Source organism: Lissotriton helveticus, chromosome 6 (genome assembly GCF_964261635.1).
Source record: "Lissotriton helveticus chromosome 6, aLisHel1.1, whole genome shotgun sequence".
NCBI classification, from domain to species: Eukaryota; Metazoa; Chordata; class Amphibia; order Caudata; family Salamandridae; genus Lissotriton; species Lissotriton helveticus.
The window spans coordinates 510837960-510860391 of NC_136067.1; the positions used below are offsets into that span (position 1 = coordinate 510837960).

The 22432-nt window shown below is 45.0% G+C and overlaps 1 protein-coding gene across 1 annotated transcript in view; it reads left to right on the top strand.

Annotated features, from left to right (window-relative positions):
• The window catches only part of GFRAL (GDNF family receptor alpha like), a 1079552-nt gene that overhangs the window by 379850 nt on the left and 677270 nt on the right, over window positions 1–22432 (top strand). The window contains exon 5 of the mRNA XM_078647546.1: window positions 14083–14139. Within this exon, the coding sequence (XP_078503672.1) occupies window positions 14083–14139 (57 nt within the window). The remainder of the gene's footprint in view (window positions 1–14082; window positions 14140–22432) is intronic.

Genomic DNA, 22432 nt, shown 5'->3' on the forward strand with positions numbered 1-22432 from the left:
GAGGCCTTCAGCACTATTTACCTGAATGATATAGTTGTCGTTCAGTAGGAGGTGGGGGGATTACCTGTATCACCTCCAGGAAGTGTTTCAAGCTCTACAACCTGCAGGCCTGTCTATCAAGGCCAGTAAGTGACAGATAGGGCATGGGTCAATGGTGTATATGGAACACCTGGTGGGTGGGGGTAAGGTGCAGTCCTCCCATGCCAAAATAGAAACCATCATGAAACTCCTAGAAACTAGAGAGATCCTGGTGATCCAACGAGACCCTTACCAACATCGACGCCTACAAAGCCGCCATCAAGAACTATAACCACCATCTTAGCGAGACCAAGAAAGAAGCCCTCAACACCTGCTTCAAGACTAGTGCCCATCACACCAATTAACTTTTCAGCATCGTCAGAGAATTCTCCTACCCCTCCTGCCCCTCTACCACCAAGAACATGATCCACCCCTCCCAAGCTCTCTGTGACTCCCTGGCTGACTACTGATCTCCAACATCTAATGCAACCTTAACCCCCAACCCACAGAACTCAACCACCTCCACATCCAAATTAACGCCTCCACCCCCAATGAATCACCAACTGAAAGCAGCTCTGCATTGAAGTAACCACCACCATCATGAACTCCGTTAACTCTGGATCCTCTACGAACGTCTGCCGGCACCACATGTACAATCTGGGTTAGAGAAGTAATCCCCCACCTGCTTGAAGAACTTTTCAACACCTCTGTCACAACAGCCACTATACCAGACACCTGGAAACACATTTAGGTCAAACCCCTTCCTGAAGAAGCCCTCATCCAACCCCAACAAACTCAAGAACTCCCGCCCGATCTCACTGCTGCCCTTCCCAGCCAAAGTCCTGGAGAAAGCCATCAACTGCCAACTCATGAACTTCCTCTATGTAAACAACCTTCCCAATCCGTCTTCCAACTCAACCACAGTACTGAAACCACCCTTATCACAGAAACAGATGACATCAGATGCCTCCTTGACCAGATGGAACAGCCGTTCTTATCCTCCTCAACCGGACAGCAGCTTTCAACACGGTCTCCCATCGCACTCTTATGATCATACTCCCCCTCACCTGCATTCAAGGCAACACACTCAACTGGACCTCCTCCTTCCTCTCTGGCCGAACACAGAGAATCCACCTCACCTTTCTCCTGTGCAATCAAAAGCATCATATACAACATCCCCCAGGGCTCCTCCCTCATCCCCACCCTCTTCAACGCAAACATTACTCACTGGCAGACATCACTCACACTAATGGAGTCAACATCATCTCTTATGCCCACAACGCCTAGTTCGTCCTATCCCTCTCAAAAGATGACAACACCACAAGAGCTGAATTTTCAAATCACCATGACCAACATGTCCTTCTGGATGAGGACCAACTGCCTGTAGCTCAACTCAGCCAAGACAGAGGTCATCATCTTCAGGAACAAGCCCTCTCCGAGGAATGACGCTTGGTGGCACTCTGCACTAGGCCCCACATCCACCACTGCAACCACAAACGTACTATGGGGATTATCCTGGACACCTATCTAACCATAAGGCAACAAATCAACACCATCTCCTCTGCTTGTTTCCACACCATCCGTATGCTCCATAATTTCTTCCGATGGATCCCCGTCTTAACCATGAAGACGGTCACCGAGGCCCTCATTGCCAGACGACTCGACTGTGGGAAGGCCCTCTAGGCCGGATCCACCAAACAGCTCCTGAACAGCCTCCAGCCCATCCAGAACCCAACGGCAACACTTGTCCTCGACCTCCCCAGAAGAAAAAGCATCACCCCCCACCTCATAGCCCACTACTGGCTGCTTGTCCAGGAAAGATGCCTCTTCCAACTCCTCTCACACGCCTACAGAGCCCTCCACAAGTACGGACCCACCTACAACAACATCCGTCTGACATTATACAAACCGACCAGAGAGCTCCAATCCTCCTCCCTTGCCTTGGTCCACATCCCCCACATCCATTGAACCCACAGCGGTGGCTGCACTTTGACCTAACTCGCCGCAAAGTCCTGGAATAACCTCAACCTGTGCACCTCCCCAACTATAAAGGACTTCATGAAACAGCGCAAGACCTGGCTCTTTGACCGCCTCCAACAATTGAAACCTTTGAAATTCTCCAACTTACATCAAGGCATGCAAATCGTGATTGTTTGTCTAAAATACCCACAAACACAAAATAGTTGGCAATTATAAGCCACTTAAACGATTGAAATCATGAAGTATGTGACCCCAAGCTTTGAATTGAATGGAACAGTCCGGAACCACTGTGTCTTAAAACATGAACGTTCTGTGTGCAATTAATTTTTGTAAAACAAATGAGTTTTCAACAGCTGTCCAAGTTCTTTTAGTGAAAAGTGGGTACAGAGAAAGAAAATATTTTGTAAATCCCACACGTTAGTCAGCGCACATGATCAAAACCCAAATAGTGGAATGGGAACTTTGGGGCACATTAGTATGGCGGGCGGACTTTGTCTGCCCGCCATAACAGTGGGAAATGGGACCGCCCGCCTTCGATGCAGGGGTCCCGTTGGTGGTATTAGGATGCGCCCGCCACAGTGGAGGGCACATCCTGTATTCCTAACATTGTGGCGGGCAGTGCACTCAGCACCGCCCGCCACAATGCCAGGAAGGCATGTCATGCACTTCCAAGCACAATATTGTAGGCACCGCGCGGTGCCTGCCATGTTGTATATGGAACTGCTGGGGGATACCATAGGTACCCCCACCCCCCAGAGTCCTTGAGGGCCCACAACGGTCAATCACCCACGGCATGCCTGCGTACAAGAATGGGTCTCTGTAGCCAGCCTGCATAGTAATATGGATGGCGGTATCTACCAGACACCGCCACCATATTAACTGCTTTTCCGCTCGGTAGGCAATTGAGTGGATTGCCTACTGGTGGAAAACCGGCGGACGGTCTTCCCATCCGCCCGGGTTTTTTCTTTAGTTAATTTTTCTTCGTGACCAACTTTGTATGAGTTGGATGTATAGGTACTGTTAATTAATCTTCACCGAACATCTGGATATTTTTCATAAACAGGAATTTCGGTATCTTATAATTCGAAATCGGCCTCCCTGCTCCTCCGTGCCGTTCCCTTCATTCATTCAAGAAAAAACTGTCCAAAAAGAAGCCACTCCTATCGACAACGGTGGTTCCTCCGTGCACATAGAAAACATTGTGTTTTATCTTCAAGATGTAAAATAACTGTGGAAACTATCTGAGAAGCTCACAGCGAGTTGAAAAGCAATTGAAAAGCTTTCTCAACCCAAGATACAGATACGGAGTCAAATGTCCTTAATGTCCTGATGAAGGTGTCAAGACTGATTAGCACCGAAACGCCGCGTCAACTTTTTTACACTTTGACTGTAATTTTATATATTGTGTTACCACTTTAGGTGGTATTTTAAATGTTTTGTATTATGTTTTAGAATGTAACCCAGTTGGGAGGCTGAAAATACATTTTGCACATTATTTTGATAATTTTGGTGTAAGTGCCATTTACTTTAGTTACTTGATTTGACTTAGCTATGAAGCTTGTTTTGTAACATTCCTATTACCCTACAGAAACCCCCCCCAAGATTCTCTCAGCGATCCTAGTCTGCTACAATTACTACAGGGACTTCCAATTTCCTTCGACATTGGAAAGGGGAACATGAACTGGCGGGGCACTATGCTAGGTCTTGGCTTGTGGCCTCCCCCTGCTACCTCCACACAGCTGCACCTGTTCCTCCAGTCGCTGCATTGCCCTGCACTGTGGCCAGCTGCACAGTCAAATCGGGGCCCCATTGCTCTCATTCTGCAGAGGTGCCGGCTCCTACTGACCTACTGCCCAGTCTTACTCCTGCATCCCCACCTTCATGCTGGGAGCCTCATATGTGCATTGAAGCCCACCCCTGTGGACCCCTGCGAGCGAAGGGGAGCTGTGGCCTGCGGTGCCGAGCCAGGCCAAGAGATGGAGAAATTGTTCTACACATCATGGAGAGCGGGCAAGGTGCTGTTCCCGTGGAGAGACTGGACCAGGAGGTAAGGTGGGACCAGAGTCTCCCTTGAGGCCCCACGGGGAAAGAGCCCGATTGTGAGCCTGAGGAGCCAGCCGCAGGGCTGTGTCAGGCCATTCTGCTACCTCCTGCACCTCCCTATTTCTCCAGCATTGCCGCTCCCCCTCATTACTATCTGAAAACACTGTGGCAATTGCAATCTGCAGTATCCAGGGCATGAAGCCTGCTGCGGCTGGGTGTGACACTGGGAAGCCAGAAATCCTGTTTCTACACTCCATCAATGCTGCGGCTTACACTGGCCCTTCATCACAACTCTCCTTGTTGGCCACATCATTGTTTTATCTGCTACCTGGGTGTAAATGTGTGACTTTTTTACCCAGGATCTAGCCACCTGAGTACTTCTACTGCTCTACAGGGCCTGTGGAATAGACTCCTCTGCCTTGCTGCTTACACTCCTTCCTAGGTACACTGACTTCCTCTAGCCATCCCCAATTGACAGCACTATGGTGCCCGCCATACAGTTTCTGTGTCCCAAGATGGGTCAGTGAGGCTGCCTGATGCTGTACCCAGTGGATGCTGCCTTCCAGTAAGCTGTCTACACCGCCTTCCTCTGGCATCAGACCTACAGTTTGCTCTTTGGCCATCTTTGCAGCTGCACCCACCATTGGTGACCTGTGTTCGCTCTGAAGTCCTATCCCTGGGGACTGTGTGGGGCTTGGTGGACTGCCGCAAGTTGTGGCCAACAATGTGCGAGTCCCCTGGTGCTTCTGGTGGCACAGGATGGGAGCCTCACCACTTCTTTAGCCTACAACAGACCCCATCTCCACCATATGGCAGGCCGCATGACATCATCTTTATAATCAGAGCTCGTGAACTCACCATTCCATAGCGAGACTTGCAAGGAAAATACGATGACTGCCGTGATATGACTCTGCGCCACCCTCCTGAGTTCAGTCTCCCTCTCCTGCTCTCCCTTTCGGGCTATGATTTCAGGTGAACCCTAACAATGACGTCTTAATTTCAATAGGCAGAAGCCCTCAGCTACTACTCAAACCCCCGATGGTGGAGGGCAGCGGCACTGGTGGTGCGGGCAGTGACCCATTGACCAGCACTGATGCAATAATGGTGGAAATCAGGGCAGGCTTTAGGGCCGCTGATGGCCGGTTTGATACCTTGGCCAGGATGTTGGGTACGATGAGTGAACAATTAGACCTCCGTGGGAAACAACTTGAGGCTGCTGATGGGAGTGTGTCAGACTTGGAGGATGGCGAAGCCCAAACCATGAAGAGATTGGAACTTATGAAAAAGCTCCTAAAGACAGTGGCAATGAAACATGAACATTTGGAAGCTAAGAGGTGGCGCAACAACCTGCACATACTGGGTGATCTGTTCATTGACCGACTGTTGACATATCTCTTCAGGAAGGAGCCCTCTACCCCCACGTTCTTTGTAGAGAGGGCAAAACACTCGCTGGGCCCACGCGCCAATCCTGGCTGCCCACCTAGACCTCTCACTGCCCATCTTCTGAACTTCAGGGACCGTGATACTGCACTGCACCTCACCAGAGAGCAGGGCCCCCTACAATAGTTGGGCTCTGCCATCTCTTCGTTCCCAGACTCCACCACTCTGGTTCAAGAGGCCCGCTTTCAATACGCTGGAGGAAAGTACATGCTTTTCAAGCTGGGACTGCATTATGGTATACTATACTTGGTGCACCTGAGGGTGGAAGTCAAAAGCATACCCTAAAACTTCGATACTCCGGCTGACACACAGGCCTTTTTCCCAATAATTTTCTGGTGACCGTTCCTCCTCCTCACATTATCCTAGAGCAGACCGGTCACTGCTGGATATCCACTCCAGTAGCAGTGCAGATCTCTTCCCAACAGGCCAACAGTTCTGGCACTTTTTGGTCCCACCTCCGTTTGCCACGTCAAACTATGATCACCAGTCCACTGCTCACCCTAATGCCTTTCTTTGTACTATCACAATGTTGCCTTATTGATCTCAGTATCCCAGTCGCAAATCTTTCCACGTATCCACTAGAAACTAGGGTGTTCACCATGGAGTTGCCAACCCCCAGTGGTGCACACACATATGTCTATTGTATTGTTGGTTCTGATTTATTGGATTGATAATAGGAGTAAGTACTAGGCCCTTTTTTGCCCAGTGTGGTAGGAGGGGGGTGATATTTTTTGGGAAATCACTTTTAAGGTTTGTTGGTTTCCTCACCTCTACAAGACATGGTCGCTTTTTCTCCACATCCTTCATCCACACATAGTGCAACTCATGGTGTAGTATGTGTGGATGAGTTCAATCACTTACCTCTCACTCTCCTATCCTGGAACATTAGGGGGCTTAGTGATCACCACAAGGGCCAGCAGGTTCTGCAATATATCACCAAAGCTTTCCATCAGGAGACGTATCTTCCCCCCATGAGAACGTCTGCATATGTCACTTCATGGGGCATGCACAGCTTCTTTGCCAACTATAGCTGATACACTAGAGGGAATTATACTATTATTAACAAGACTGTCCCCTTCAGGCACCCTTCTACCATCAGAGATGATGTGGGCCGTTATGCCTTGGTAGCTGGCATTCTGGCAGGCCACTCGGTCCTATTGGCTGTCATTTGTGCACCCAACACAGACTCACCAGAGTTTTTCTGGCCTTATCTGCCCCACTAGATTGGATGAACTTCAACCATCTTATAGTAGGCAAAGATTTTAACCTCCTCATGGATCCTACCACTGACACAACAGCACTGGCCAATAAACCTCGATCATTACGCGTATTGCATGACATTTGTCATAGTTAGAAATGGGGGTCTCTAGTTGGCAATGGTTTGCACCTTTGTCCAAGTAAGGACCCTTGATTCTAGTCACAGTAAGTGAGTTAAGCCCTTAAACAACCCCTGAACATACACTTTGTAGCTTGGCACGAGCAGACCGGCTTATCTCAGAGGCAGTGTGTAAAGCATTTGTGCACACATACTGTAATAAAGTGAAAATACTAGGAATGGACATCCCACCAGTTTCAAAAAATAGTTCTTTATCTAAACCAAACAAGAACAGAACAACAAAAATCCACAATGTATATGTCAAGATATCATCAAAAATAAGTTATTCACACAAATAAAGATGGCAGCAACAAATAACTCTACCCGGAGCTATTACGATGTAGTGACAGATGAAAATCCCAAAGTAGGGCGCTGACTGGGAGGTGCACGACATTGGCCCAGAGTCACAAGGACCACAAAGAACAGTACTTTGGCAAACGATGAAAACAAAGATGGTAGACAGTGTTAGGGAGATGATACTTCATTGGCGTCCAGTGGCGTTGGTTCCTTACGACCACAGGGGAGGTGATGCATTGGTTCCTTACTTCGATTTAGGGGAGGTGAGGTGTTGGTTCCTTACTGTTGCCAGAAAGGTGAAGTCACAGTGGCGCTGAGACTCTGGTTCCTCACGATGGTGCAGGGTCGATGAATTCAGAAAGTCACCCACGTTAGGTGTCAGCTCTGCGAGGATGAAGCACTGGCATCAGGGAAGTCGGTGGTGCGGTGCACGTCGGAGCTGTTCGTCAGGAGCATTATGAGTGGTGCCCTCGTCTCCGGTCAGGCAGCGTCTTCGGTGACAGCTTCAGAGTTGATACAGTGCAGCGGCGCCAGGCATCAGGGCTATGTTGCAAGTTGGGTGGTGCGTCATGCACTTCATGAGCCATGCCCACAGCTTTGGTGCAGGTTGCGGCATTGCTCTCTGGCGTCGGTGTAGCTTTTTCACTCTGTGGCAACTGAAAAAGCTGTTATAGGTGCCGGGGATGAAGTCTTTGTGTCCATGAGACTTCAGAATAGGAGGAAAGCTCTACACCCAGCCCTTGGAGAGATTCTTAAAGCAGGATACACATGCAGTTCCTCTCCTTAGCATAAACAACCACTGAAGGTCAACCCTAGACAGCACACAGCAAAGGGGAAGTACTTCTCTTTCAGTTTTGCCAGCTTTTCTCCTTGGCAGAGGTTCCTCTTGAGTCTAAAGGTAATCTAAAGGTCTGGGGCCTGGGCCTCAATATTTATACTGCATTTCTCTTTGTTCTTCTTAGCAGAGAGGCTCTGTGCTCAGTCAAAACCGGTTCTGTCCTCTCTGGCCCAGCTTTTTGGCAGGAGGTGGAGACAACATTGTTCAAGGCAGACCAGGCCTATTTATTTGTAGGGAACTCGACTCCCATTACTCTAAATGTAGACCAGGTCTATTCAGCGCAGCCCTGACTCATCAAAGGACACACCTCAACCCTCCCAGTGGCTGTCTGAAGAGAATTCGTATCCCCAGCCCCTGTCACTCCAATACTAGATAGTCAATCCACAAACCGGCAGAGGCACAACTACCAGGACATGTCATGCACACTAGTACATGTCCTGCCTTTCACATACACTGCACCCTGCTCACATGGGTACCTTGGGCCTACCTGAGTGGGCCTTACATGTAAGAAATGGGAAGTTTAAGGCTTGGCAAGTGGGTGAATTTGCCAAGTCGATGTGGCAGTAGAAACTGCGCACAGACACTGCAGTGGCAGGTCTTAGAACCATTTGAAAGGCTGCTTGTGTGGGTGGCACAATCAGTGCAAGCCCACTAGCAGCATTTGGTTTATAGCCCCTGGGCACTCTCAGTTCACTCTACTATGGACTTACCAGTAATCCACATACGCCAATCATGGAAACATCAATCCATAAACACAGTTTACCTAGGGAACACTTGCACTTTGGCACTGATCAGCAGCGGCAAAGTACCCAAAGCATCTACACCAACTAAAACTGAATCCTGCACACAGCTAAAATCACAGGAGACAGAGGCAAAAATATAGGGGAAACCACGCCAAGGATTCCAGGTCTAACAGTGATGCACACCTGCTGCTCCAAGCCTGGTGTTTAAACCATACATCTAACCTGGGATTCACTCATTAATCGGCCACACACAACTCATGGTCACACATTGACTACTGCCTGCTTTCTGACAATATTTGCCTGTGGTTGCTCTCCACCCAACATCTCTCTCGCACACTATTAATCATTCTCCATTTCTGGTTGCCTTTAATATTCCCTTTTGTGTTGGTCAGGAATGACAGTGGTGCTTCCCAACTGTGGCATTACAGGGCGAGCTCTTTGGTCTGACTTACGTATGTTGATTGTGGAATATTTCCAGCATAACAAGGGCACAGTAGCCACTCACTCCACCCCCTCGGAGGTGTTCAAAGACTTTAACATTGGCATATGTATCTCGAAGCACTCTGGGGTTCTCCTGGGCCTGCACAGGAGCCTCGCATGTCTAGAGGGGACCCTGAACGCCCTAGATCTCCGACCCTCAGATGGCATTGCTCTACCCAACACGCAGTCCGGAATAGCCATCTTAAATGACTATTGGAATCTTTCAGATCGGGAAGTTCTATATTTGAGCAACAATGCTTAGATGGTTAAGTATGGGAGGAGCAACTACCCAGTGCATGCACTGGTCCACCTGCTTTGCATCCCCCAAGGGCCGCTCATACATCACGGAGCTGGATGCGGCAGGAGACCAGTAGACTGCCTCTATTGAAGGTGTCATAGACATCCTACTTCAGTACTACATTCATCTCTATACCTCCCACCTTACAGGTGACTCTGAGACTCAGGCAGCATACCTTGAGGAGGTTGCCTTGTTCTGGCTTGTTGATCTTCAACTTCAATTTCTCAGTGAACCTATTAACTGTGAGGAAATAAAACAGGCCATGGATTCCCTGGATTGCTCTAAGGCCCCCTGCTAGTTGACTGCACTGGGGGAGTTCCATAAATTGTAAAAACAACTCCTGGCTCCAAGACTTCTCACATATTATGAAGAATACCTAAAATTGGGTACTCTACCCACATTCCTGTGCGAAGCTGTTATAATCCTCCTCCTCAAACCTAGCAAATACACCTTATATCGCGGTTCTTACAGGCCATTGTCATTCCCTAATATTGACAACAGTATATTGACAAAGGATCTATCCAATCATCTCTCCTTACTAATGGAGATCATTTCACCTGCAAGGTGGAATTTTCCCCCATCTCATTTAATCTGAGAGTCGTATTCTCAGTGTTACATTGAATATCACTGGACACACTCACCGCACTTGCACTCTTAGACTCCAAGAAAGTGTTTCACATCTCAGCGTGGTCTTTCCTACGTGCCGTCATCTGTAAACTAGGGGTCACAGTTGGCTTTTCTACCTTGATTGACCTGCTATATGTACAACCCACTGCATGTTCTAGAGTCAGTGGGTTTTTTAAGGCACCATTTGCCATAATTCGGGTCACACGTCAAGGAGGCACGTTGTCCGCTTTGCTTTTTATACTTGCAAAAGACCCTTTAGTCCGTCACCTCCAGATGAGCCACATTCACCATGGTCTCCATATAAAACCGGGCCCCCTCCTTATCTCTCTTTACACAGATTATATTTTGTTATTCGTTGGACACCAGGAGGAGAATTTATCTCTAATCTTGACTGACTTGCTGCGTTTGGGAATCTATCCAGTCTTCAAATTAACTGGTCCAAAACAGATCTCTATCCCATACCACCAGCTACACAGAGGATCCAGCGTGAATAACCAATGACCTGGTGTGACGGCTGGTTAAATACCTTAGAGTAGTAATCCATTCAGATAAGGAACAGGTGATAAGACTCAACTATGCCCCTGCAGTTGACACACTGTCAACACAAATCAATACATGGATCCAACTGCCTCTTTCAAGGCAGGAATGTGATTATAAAGATGGTCATTCTTTCCCAATTCCTGTATTTCTGTATCTGTTCCTCAACATTCCCATACCACTCATGAACTCCTTCTTCTCCTCCCTCCGTGGCCTACTCCTTAAGCTGGTTGGAGCTGGCTGGAGGCCTCATGTCTGGTGGGATACCCTGGTGCTTCCCTATGGGGGGTAGAGTTCCCCATTTTCAGTTTTAGCACCTGGCTGCACAGCGTCAGTACGCTCATCACTCGTACCATGCTGACTCCAGACTGCTATATGTGAAGCCTGAAATGGACCTCGCTGCCCCCATCCCCCTTGTCTCTCTCCTCCAAAAAAGGATCCCTCTGGACACCATGGAGATTCAAACCCTATCTATTACCTGTTGGGTGTAGAGGAGGCTACAGTGTCTTCTGGGTGGAACCCTCCTATACTCCACAGTCTAGACCTTGGCGGATAACCCATGCTCCTGTGAAACGTTAATGAAACGGACACTGTCCTATTATGACCTACATACATTTAAAACACGCAAGATGATGGACGGAATGTTGTACAATAGCAAAACACTCACCCCCAGTCACAGATCTGGGTTTAATCCATCATTATTTTGCTCACCAAGCCACCCCAGTTCAGACATGGCCATATGCAAATCAGTCTTGACCCTGTGCCTCATGGGAACAGTCCAGCCCGAACGGCCAAGCCATGTCTTCCCTGGACCAGAATCAAGCATCCTAGGACCGGTTTCTGGCTATCAGCCGTCTTCAGCCAGTGCATACACACTGCATTATGAGCCATCATAACCACCTACCCTCTGGTGTCAGAGGATTTCTCCCTGCTGACACTCATCATTATTGATCCAGATGGGGTACGTTTGATGCCTCAACTTTTTTGTGCTAGCATGGCACTACTCTCAGTGCACACTGATAGTGGGACCTTGGAAGGCCTATAATGGGTAAAATATACGCAGCATGTTGCTTTCACCAGGCCCAACCACCAGAATAAACTCCTGCATTTTAAATTTCTGTGGCACACCTAGGTGATTCTTTTTAACAAGTCCCAATACAACCAAACATTCTCATCAGAATGTCCAAAATGCTGCTCACCAGCTGAAGACTTTCTCCACAAAGCTGGTACCTGAAACACTGTGTCCCAATACTGGGGGTAGATTTCTTGCAAATTATCCTGCATGATAGAAACTGATTTAGGTACTGACCCACTCATGGCACTGCCAGGCAATTTACTGGATCTCCCTAAAAACATTGGACATTTCACTTCACTTGCTCTTCTCCTGGCTAATCGCTAGGTTGCGCTCCACTGGACTTTCCCCCTTTGCCACCAACTGGCTCACCAATATGACATACTGCGACACCACCAGTTAGCTGTATGCATCTGTACAAATACCGGACACCAGATTAAATGATGTCTGGCAACCATTACGCAACTATTTACTGTCCCTCGCAGCTCAAATACAGAACTCACACATGCATACATCAGGGCTTCCCTCCACAACCACCTTAACACACTTATGGTCCAGGGACCCCCTTACTATCCTTCTTCCCACCCATAACCCTTACAGGTGATTTTTCACCTTCAATGTATTTCAGGGGATTCTCCTCCTGACTCCATCCCTTCCAACTGCTCACCCCTTCCACTTGTGGAGTCCCTCACGGGAGCATAGAAATTTCCTCTATCTTCATTTGTGCTTTTAGACCACCTGATTCTAGTGGCCTCACTTTTCTTCAGGATGAGGAATAGTTATTTATTGTTGATACTTTTCCTTTTTTCTCCCCCCTCCTTCATTGATGTGTCACTTAATGTGTTGCAAATTGGTGGCATACAATTGGCCAATATCGCATCATCTTGGTATTTGATACTGCCATACATGTATGCACGTCACGTTCTTTCTTTTTGGAAAATGAAGAAAAACAGTTTAAAAACAAAAGTTCCTGCAGTATGTAGCATCTAGCTATCCTATTCTACCCACTCCCAATATGGTAGAAACCCTCTCTTTGTTTGTGGAGGGCTGAAATGCAGTGTTTACAAAGGTTACTATGTGCATCCCAGTCACCACGTATTTACATCTGCCACTCAGAGATGGGATTCAATTATCTGGATGACAAGATTAAACTAAGTGCCTTTTTATGGCTGAGAATCTGGGGCCAGCCAGAAACAAACTTTCCGTGGGCTATTCTAAAGGATTCTCTACTGCTTGATGATATGCTAGCTAGCTTATGTGAAGCAGACATTTAAAATTCTAAGGGGCATATTAGCAAGAACCTCGTTAAAATTATCGCCGTTTTAGCGGCAGGAAACTGCCGCTAAAACGGCGATAATGGGCGTGCTAATATGCATTATAGAATTCCAATAGAAGCCCAGGTTAGATGTCCTGCACATCTAACCTGGGCTTCTATTTGAATTCTATCACGCATATTAGCAAGCCCATTATCGCCGTTTTAGCGGTAGTTTCCTGCCGCTAAAACGGCGATAATTTTAACGAGGTTCTTGCGACTATTCCCCTAGGTTTTCCTGAATATTTTTATAGCCCTGAAATAGTAGTCCATGCTTCTAAAGATTATGTAAAGTGTTTGCTTTATACGTATTGCCAAAACATTTCGATCGAAAGGAAGCCAAAATACCACACCAACATGGCATATGTTAAGTTTACCACGAAGAGTAGGAAAAAGTTTTTGATCCTGATTATAAAGAAAGCAAAATTGTAGAATATAAAGTTAGAGTTCTATTTTTACAACAGCTGAGGTCCAAAGCAATCAGTTATGCTGTAATTAACTATATTTAGGGCATATTGGATCTGAGTAATAATATGTTACGGTAAATAGGATGGGAAATACCGGAGGAACATCATACTATAAGGGTGGGCAAATGATTCATCAATGTTGGGTTGATGTTAATTATATTGTATATGTATGTTTAATAATTTGTATTTTTGTATCTTGTTTTATTTACTATATAATTACATGGCTATGATTTACCAAAGAAAGGATTGTTGACTGACTGATTTACGTGAAATTTGGACTTTCAGGAATATGCTTAATTTAGCATATAAATTAATTTTCCCCTCACTTAGAGACCCCTTATGCTGGTAATATGTTCTAAATGGAAAGTAAATACATTTTGCAAAGAGGACACAGTATTCTATTATGCCTTACTGACAAAAATATACTTCAACGTAAATCTCTGGCAAGTGGTGCAAAACAAATCATAAATGAAAAGAAATCTAAATAGTAAAATCAAATGAAAAAGGTTTTTATTAATAACTATGTCACTCACTTTAGAATGCTTATTTCCTTAGGCAATAAAAATACACAAACATCCTTGGAGTGGGAGAAAAGCAGTCTTTCAAAACAAAGTAAGTTTAAAGTTGCATGTACATTCATTACATCCCTTCCATTATCATTCATAGAAATAGTCTTCATTGTTAATAAAATTAAAATTAATGCAACACATTACTTTATTTCAGCTAGAAGAGTGTTCACATTGTTCTTCTAAACTTTTCAAGCATTTAACCTAAGACGTTATCTCATGTACCTCTTCAAATACATAATTATTCTCGTTGAGCCTGATACAAGACATGTTTTGGTTTGCATTATTTGGGTGAGTTATTGATATAGATGTCAGTCCACCATCATTGATAAAGTCACCAACTTGTTAATTCCAGACAAAGGTTTCAGCAACTTAAACCTCAGCTCAACCCCTGTTAGCTTTGGCACAGAGCAATCAGGCTTAATTGAAAGAATTTGTGTAAGGCATGTAGAAAAAAATACAGTTAACAAGTCAAAGGCACAAAACAATACAAATAAAGATTTCATTGGAAAAGCGTCAATAAAAGGTGACGAGCCAATGATGGTCTATGGTTGCAGTTGAATAGGAGCTAGCATTGATTTCAGGCTGACTGTGATGCAGCACTTGTCAGATATAGCAAATAGGTTTGACAAGGTCAGAGATCTTACCTTGGGACTTAATCCCAGAAATGTAATTTGGAATTCTCCAGCTGGATAAGGTTACAGACTATATCCAAGAAGAGTTCTATGAAGCAGGGTAGCCATTGGACGAGCTCCAGCTGAAGCCATTGGTTTGGGGGGTGAGCGGGGTAAGCTCTGAGCTCAAAAATACAAACTTCACAGCCAGAGAAGTCCTCTCATTGGTTGTTACTTTTGTGCACCATCACCCAGTCAAGATTTCTATGTTGAGACTCTTTTTCAGAGCTCAGAATCATCCAATGGGATATGGTTGCAGGCTGTGTCCAACAATTAATTCCACAAGACCTGACACCCACTCACTGAGGAACCTCTGAAATGGATTTGCTGCTTCAGAGAAACACCAAGCAGGAGAAACACGTTTGTTTAGCCCAGCAAAGTCGTGCCTAGGGCAGATCGGCTTGAATGGCTGGTTCTAGTCCTCCAGAGTTCTAGAAGCCCAAACATTTTTATACGTCCCAATATTTCAGAAGTGTCAAGAGAGAAGTCAAGGTAGACACAAACAAGAGACCCAGGACCTCTGGAACAGAACAACACCTAGGATCAAAACTTACTCCAGCAGAGGTCACTGGAAGGGTCCACTTCAGGCGAAGTTGCTACTGGTCAGCTGGGCACTTCAGGGAGAAGGCCACTTGTAGCTTTATGTACATCTATAGCCACACAGAAGGTAAGTCAACTGATGATTGGAGTCCACTTCTTTAGCTTGGGTACAAGTAGGAGCACGGCCATCTCTTCTGGCCTTCTCTCTGGTCTCAAACAGCCAATGCAGTTATACTACTGTTGTTCCACAGGTCCAAAGAGTGTTCTGATGACATTTCTTTGGGGTGTCACCTTTATGCTTGGCATCAGCTAGTAGGGGAAAGGAAAAGAGCTCCCCATTACCCAATGAGGTAAAAGTTCCCAGGTACAACCTTGCTCTTTTTTGCAGCAGTTCCTGTTTGCCCTACTTCAAACAATCAAACAGAGTACCTTATTCCCAAACTCCAAGATCTGGAAACCCTTCTTCCCTTGTGCAGAGCATGTGTGCCCACTCAGCAGTGTGTACAAAAGGGGGTGGTGATGGACGGAGCATCTGAACCAATCAAACACTCACACCCAGTCAAAAGATCTGGGTTTGATCCATCACCGTTCTTTAGCCCACTCTGCCATCCCAGTTCAAACATGGCTATATGCAAATCAGTCTGACCCTGTGCCTCATGGGAACAGTCCAGCCCGAACTGCCAAGCCATGCCTTCCCTGGACCGGAAACAAGCTTCCGAGGACTGGTTTCTGGCATTCCAGCCGTCTTCAGCACGGCTTGCTTGAATCCAGTGGCAAAGTGTGGAAGGGACTCATGTCTGAGCATACCCTGCCACACTTATGGCGGCCAAAGCGGTACAAAAGGGGGTGGTGATGGACGGAGCATCTGAACCAATAAACACTCACACCCAGTCAAAAGATCTGGGTTTGATCCATCACCGTTCTTTAGCCCACTCTGCCACCCCAGTTCAGACATGGCTATATGCAAATCAGTCTGACCCTGTGCCTCATGGGAACAGTACAGCCCGAACTGCCAAGCCATGCCTTCCCTGGACCGGAAACAAGCTTCCGAGGACCGGTTTCTGGCATTCCAGCCGTCTTCAGTCCGGCTTGCTTGAATCCAGTAGCAAAGTGAGCAAGGGACTCACGTCTGAGCATACCCTGCCACACTTATGGCGGCCAAAGTGGTACAAAAGGGGGTGGTGATGGACGGAGCATCTGAACCAATCAAACACTCACACCCAGTCAAAAGATCTGGGTTTGATCCATCACCGTACTTTAGCCCACTCTGCCACCCCAGTTCAGACATGGCTATATGCAAATCAGTCTGACCCTGTGCCTCATGGGAACAGTCCAGCCCGAACTGCCAAGCCATGTCTTCCCTGGACCGGAAACAAGCTTCCGAGGACCAGTTTCTGGCATTCCAGCCGTCTTCAGCCCGGCTTGCTTGAATCCAGTGGCAAAGTGAGCAAGGGCCTCACGCCTGAGCATACTCTGCCACACTTATGGCGGCCAAAGCGGTACAAAAGGGGGTGGTGATGGACAGAGCATCTGAACCAATCAAACACTCACACCCAGTCAAAAGATCTGGGTTTGATCCATCACCGTTCTTTAGCCCACTCTGCCACCCCAGTTCAGACATGGCTATATGCAAATCAGTCTGACCTTGTGCCTCATGGGAACAGTTCAGCCCGAACTGCCAAGCCATGCCTTCCCTGGACCAGAAACAAGCTTCCGAGGACCAGTTTCTGGCAATCCAGCCGTCTTCAGCCCTGCTTGCTTGACTCCAGTGGCAAAGTGAGCAAGTCCATCACCACCCCCTTTTGTACCACTCAGCAGTGTGGCCAGGGTTGTGAGAAGTCCCTTCCTCTGTGGTCATTTAAAACCCATTCCAGTGGTTGTTCTTCTCCCCCTGGGTTTGGTGACGGCCTAACTATCGGGACAGAGGCTGGTTTTCTCATTGTATCCCCTGACATCTACTTATGACAGGGCAGGTCCCTTTGAAGTTAATTAAGGTATTGGCTCACCCCAACTAATCTTTCTACAAGGGGAAATAAATCACCTTCACACACTAAGACCATTGTTCCTCCTCTAAGAGCAGTTTTCACTCCTCATTAATAGGGTCAAATAGTAACTGTACAACTGCTGGCACGTCAATGTAAATAAGCATGCAGGAGTGTTAGGCAGGGAAAGACAACTTTATAAAGGTTACTTTTCCTAGATATTCATTAAAAATCCATATTCACCATTGAATAGGATTATTAACCAATATTGAAAAGAAAACGGTTAAATTAGTTTTGTCGCTTATTCCATATGTGATATCCAGAATTTATATTAAAATCTGTACTCCACTTTTTATATTATAGAGCAGTAAGAGCTTCCATTAATTTTATAGAGCAGCCAGAGCTTTCCAGTGGCTAGTCATTGCAGTGAGATGGTGACACTGAATTTCTTCATGTCCCATTTTTAAATACCATGCACCCTAGCGTTCTGGCTAAAATACCTATATGGGGTAAAAGAAGGTTTTTTCCCTGTCAAAAGGATTATTTTGACAAGCCAGGCTGTTGGCTAAACTGCAATGGCCATGAGTCAGTGGTAAACTTAAAGCCATACTTTATAACTAGTCACTCAAGTGTATTGGACAATAAGTGGTGGTGTCCACAGGTGACATTCAACTTCCAGGGCATGGGTGTACTTTCTATACTATATAATATGGATATTAAAGAGAGCTAAATATGTGAATCAGGAATTAGCCAATTTCTGCATCTGTTATGGATCACAGCTCATAAGCAGGGTGCCGGGCAGCCATGCCCTGTTGTGTAAAGTCTAAAAACCAGCAAATCAGTACTACTACTATACAATAACAAGGCAATGCTATAACACAATGCCACCATAGAGAAAGCAACCCAGCAAAATCAAAACAATGTACCAATAAAACTGCAGCACAGTGATACCTGAAGAACTCACTAACACAATGAAACAATAAACACATCAACACAGAATACTACAAAACACAAAAAAAACATTTGAACACCACAACCGAAACTTACAATTACAAAAGATCATGGCATAACAGTACAACTGTACTTTTTAAAATGTATTTTTTTTGGGGGGGGGGAAGAAAGGAGATAAATCAAATCAATATTACTTATAATTAATCCATGAATAATAAAGTTTGTATATTGAATTAAAAATCAACTATAATGTAGACCACAATTGCAGAAAGATTCATATAATCAATGTATCATCCATAAACATTATACTGAAATTGGCCTCCAGTTGTTATGAAATTGCCTTTGTCCCAGTGCACCTTTGATACAAAGAAAAGAAGTTCCTAATTCCTATTAATGTCACAATCGCCCCCAGCTATTAGCGATATAGGGGATAGTGCTTCAATCCAATTTTTTGGAGTGCATATGCAGCCAATAGTTATAACAGCACAAGTAAATGGAGCATATTTATTGGGAACATTTGTGTTGGTACCAAAGATAATACTAGTAATGATCACATCATATATGAGAAGAACTGAAAGTAGTTTGGCATTAGGAGTTAGAAAGGTACCAAATAGCAAGTAATTAACATACATATGTAAATCATCAGCATGTTTAAACTTATATCTGGAAGACCTGGATTGTGTAATAATCTTACATTTAAATATTTTATGCAAAGTATAATACAGGTAATTGATTACTTAATACTGCTCCAGTTTTTAGTTTGTGTATTTAAACGCATGATGCCCCAAGCAAATTACCTTTAGCAGTACTTTGTTTTATTTCTAGTGCTACCAAATAACATAACTGTACTACAACACAATAAAATGCCGAAAACAACAAAGCTTGAATTCACAATTGCACAAAAATAGCATACCAACAAAAAAAACAAAAGGACAACACTGAAATTGATAAATCTTTCTTTAGATACTATATTTCAGCCTGATAAGGACATAAAAGCACAGGTAAAACATATAAAAATACAATACAATCAATACAGCTATTCCAGTATAAAAATTGTACGTACACGATAAGAGGTTTGATCATTAAAAAGATTTAAAAGTATAGTAAATATCCTACGTATTTAAGAAGCAGATGCCCAGGTCATTATGGAGACATGGGGGGGGGAGGGAGGTAGTTTGGACTTGCTCTTTCTTTAAAACTGCTCGGCGTACACACCACATTGAAAACAGATAACGGGACACTGAAAAAACAATTGGCATACTGCTATCATATTTTAGGAACCTATAGGCCTGTGAACAATGGGAAGTTCCAAGGTTCCTACATAACTGTCATAGCTAGCGATGTCCTATTGCCTTAGCTGTTGGGCAAAAAAACAGTACATGTAGGTCTGTCTCTGTACAATTTTTACTAGTCGGACAATCTTTAGTGGAACTGCCCTCCCCCACTTGTGAGTAGCAGCACATAAGGAAATTGCACTGTGCCTCAACTGCAAATAAAGTTTTTGGGCAAGAGAAGTCTGTATGTCATCTATGTTAGATTCTAAACTATATTGCAGTTTGACTTCAAGAAAGGATATTGTAAGTGTGCCTGTCCTGAGCCCCCTCAGTAGTAGATTAAGATTGTAGTCCTTAACATTCTTAATCAAAGCCTTCCTATGTGTTAACAGGCATCTATCTTCAGCACTGACCCACAAATCTCCAATTCCAATGGATAGCAAGGAACTCTTGATGAAAGTGAGCCAAGACGTTTTACTTGCACCATTGAGGTTTGCCATTTCCCTCAGTTCCTCTCTATACATAGATAATTCTGGGGTGCTCCATAAACGGTACCATTATAGCAGAGGTCTGAGGGCCAACTCCAGTGCCATTGGGCTAACTCCAAGATCCATTCGGAGCGGGGTTAGTGGTGCACTTTTGGGAAGTCCCAAAAGTTGTCTGAGAAATTAGTTTTCAGTCTTAACAAGTTGTTCGGGTGACCAATGACCCCATAGTTCTGCCCCATATAGGGCAGCTCCTCTGGCTTGCGCCTTATATATTTCCAGCACAGGCCCCAGGAACGTATGTATACACTTCCTCTGCTGCTGCACTAGTTCCCCTGTTGTTTGAGCCAGTTGAAGACCAGCCTTCTTGATTTGAATGCCCCACTCCATTTTCTTATTAAGGGACAATCCCAAATACTTACATACAGGGACTTTCTCCAGGAATTCCCCAGCTAATTGTGGATTGGGTCGTGTTCAACGCCCCGCATTGAAAACCATGTATTTTGTTTTCTGGGTATTAATTTCCAAGCCCCTGTTCTTGCAGAATAAGTAAAATATGTCTAAAACCCCTTGTATGCACATTGGTGACCTCAACAGCAGGAGGATATCATCTGCGAGCATCAAAGCAGATACCTTGTGGCCGGCTAACTTAGGAGCATCTATGTCCCTTCCTGCTGTCAGGGCTCCTACTAAGCCATTGATGAAGATACAAAAGAGGGTCGGAGCCAGAACGCACCCTTGAGGTACACCTCTCTCTATTGGTATACGATCGGTGAGCTCCTCGTTTTTCCCGTATGTGATTTTGGCAAAATGATGGTCATGTAATCTTTTCAGGATATGGCATATGTACGGGGCACTCCCAAGTCTAATAAAATAGCCCATAGTTTCTCCCTGGGAACTAAATCAAAGCCGATTTTAAGTCCATAAAGATCATGTAGCAACTGCCACCACCTAGGATTACTGATTTCCAGTGCGGTAGTTGTAACCTGAAGACTTGATTGATTGTGGAAATTTTTGTTCTGAAACCGTTCTGGTAAGGACTGAGAATGAAAAATTCCTCCATACAGTTCTGTAATCGGTCCAGAAGCACTCGACAAAAGATTTTTTGTGCGCCATCAATAAGGCAAATGGGCTGATCATTTGCAGGATGGAGGGGTGAACCCTTCTTAAAGATCTGAATGATTTCTGCCCCTAACCATGTCATAGGAATCTCCATTCCCTAGAGAATAGTGTTGAATATGTTACATTGGTATGGAGCTCAAACGCTAGGTTCACTGTGATAAAGTTCTGTAGGGATCTTATCTAAGCCTGGATCTTTTGCCGGTATTACTCGGACAATTGCAGCCATTACCACTTTTAGGGAAATTACGGGGGTATCCAGATGGGCTATGTGTGGTTGGGGGCAATGAGTAGCTATTTGCCCTGGGTCGCCCTCTACAATAGAATAAATTGAGTGGAAGAGATTCCTGTAAACTGCGGCCCTAAATTCGGTTTGAATGCTTGTTTGTCTTCTTTGAAGTCTATACTTATTATTTTCCAAAAGGTCCTCATGTCCCTAATGTTTAGGGAATGCCTCAGTCTCTCCCACCTTTCTTCTTCCCAGTCTTTTTTACCTAGCTTAATTGTATTTTTGTAAGATAGGCTATTAGTCTTTATTACCAGCTTGCCATTAGCTTTAATAGCTAAGAGCAGGGTTTTCTTAGCCTTTCGGCAATTGCCATTATATCAGGGGGGTCTGGGTGCACTGCCTTCCTTTGATCATGATACATACGAAAAGATATCAGCCAGGGCCGCCATTAGGACTTGATGGTTTTCTGCTACTTCACTGAGAGAATGAGTGGAGTCTCCAGGCTCACTCAATTGATTTGCAACCTCCAGATAAGGTATGATTATTTGATAATGCAATGCCAGTCTATCTTGAGATTCGCATAGGGTACCCCACCCCATCTTACTCTCCTCCATTAGCCAGTTAGGGTAAGCCCTAGTGTTTAATATATATATATTAATATATGTTTCTCTGTTGTGTTGGCATGGTTTCTGTGTTCTGTGGAAAGGTAGAATGTAATCTGTTTTGGTATTTTTGTTGCTGAAATTGTCCTCTAATATGGTTGTGCTTTTTATTATTTATGATGATATTTTGAATTATTGATATCTTGACATTTTGCAGGATAACATTATGGTGCTTTAATTTGTGGTACATGCTATACTGTTATTATTTTTGTCTTTTATGTGTGTTGCAACTTTTTTGGGGGGGGTTATATAGCGTGAACTAGACCTGAAAATATCAAAGCACTTTACATGAGCACCAGCTGTGTTACAGAAAGACACAATCATTTCCTGTGCATGTGCTACTGTGTTGTACTGTGCTGGTGTGTTTGCTCAGTTGTGCTCTTTTGTTTTTTTTGTTTAATTGTGTTGCTTTTTGTTGTATCT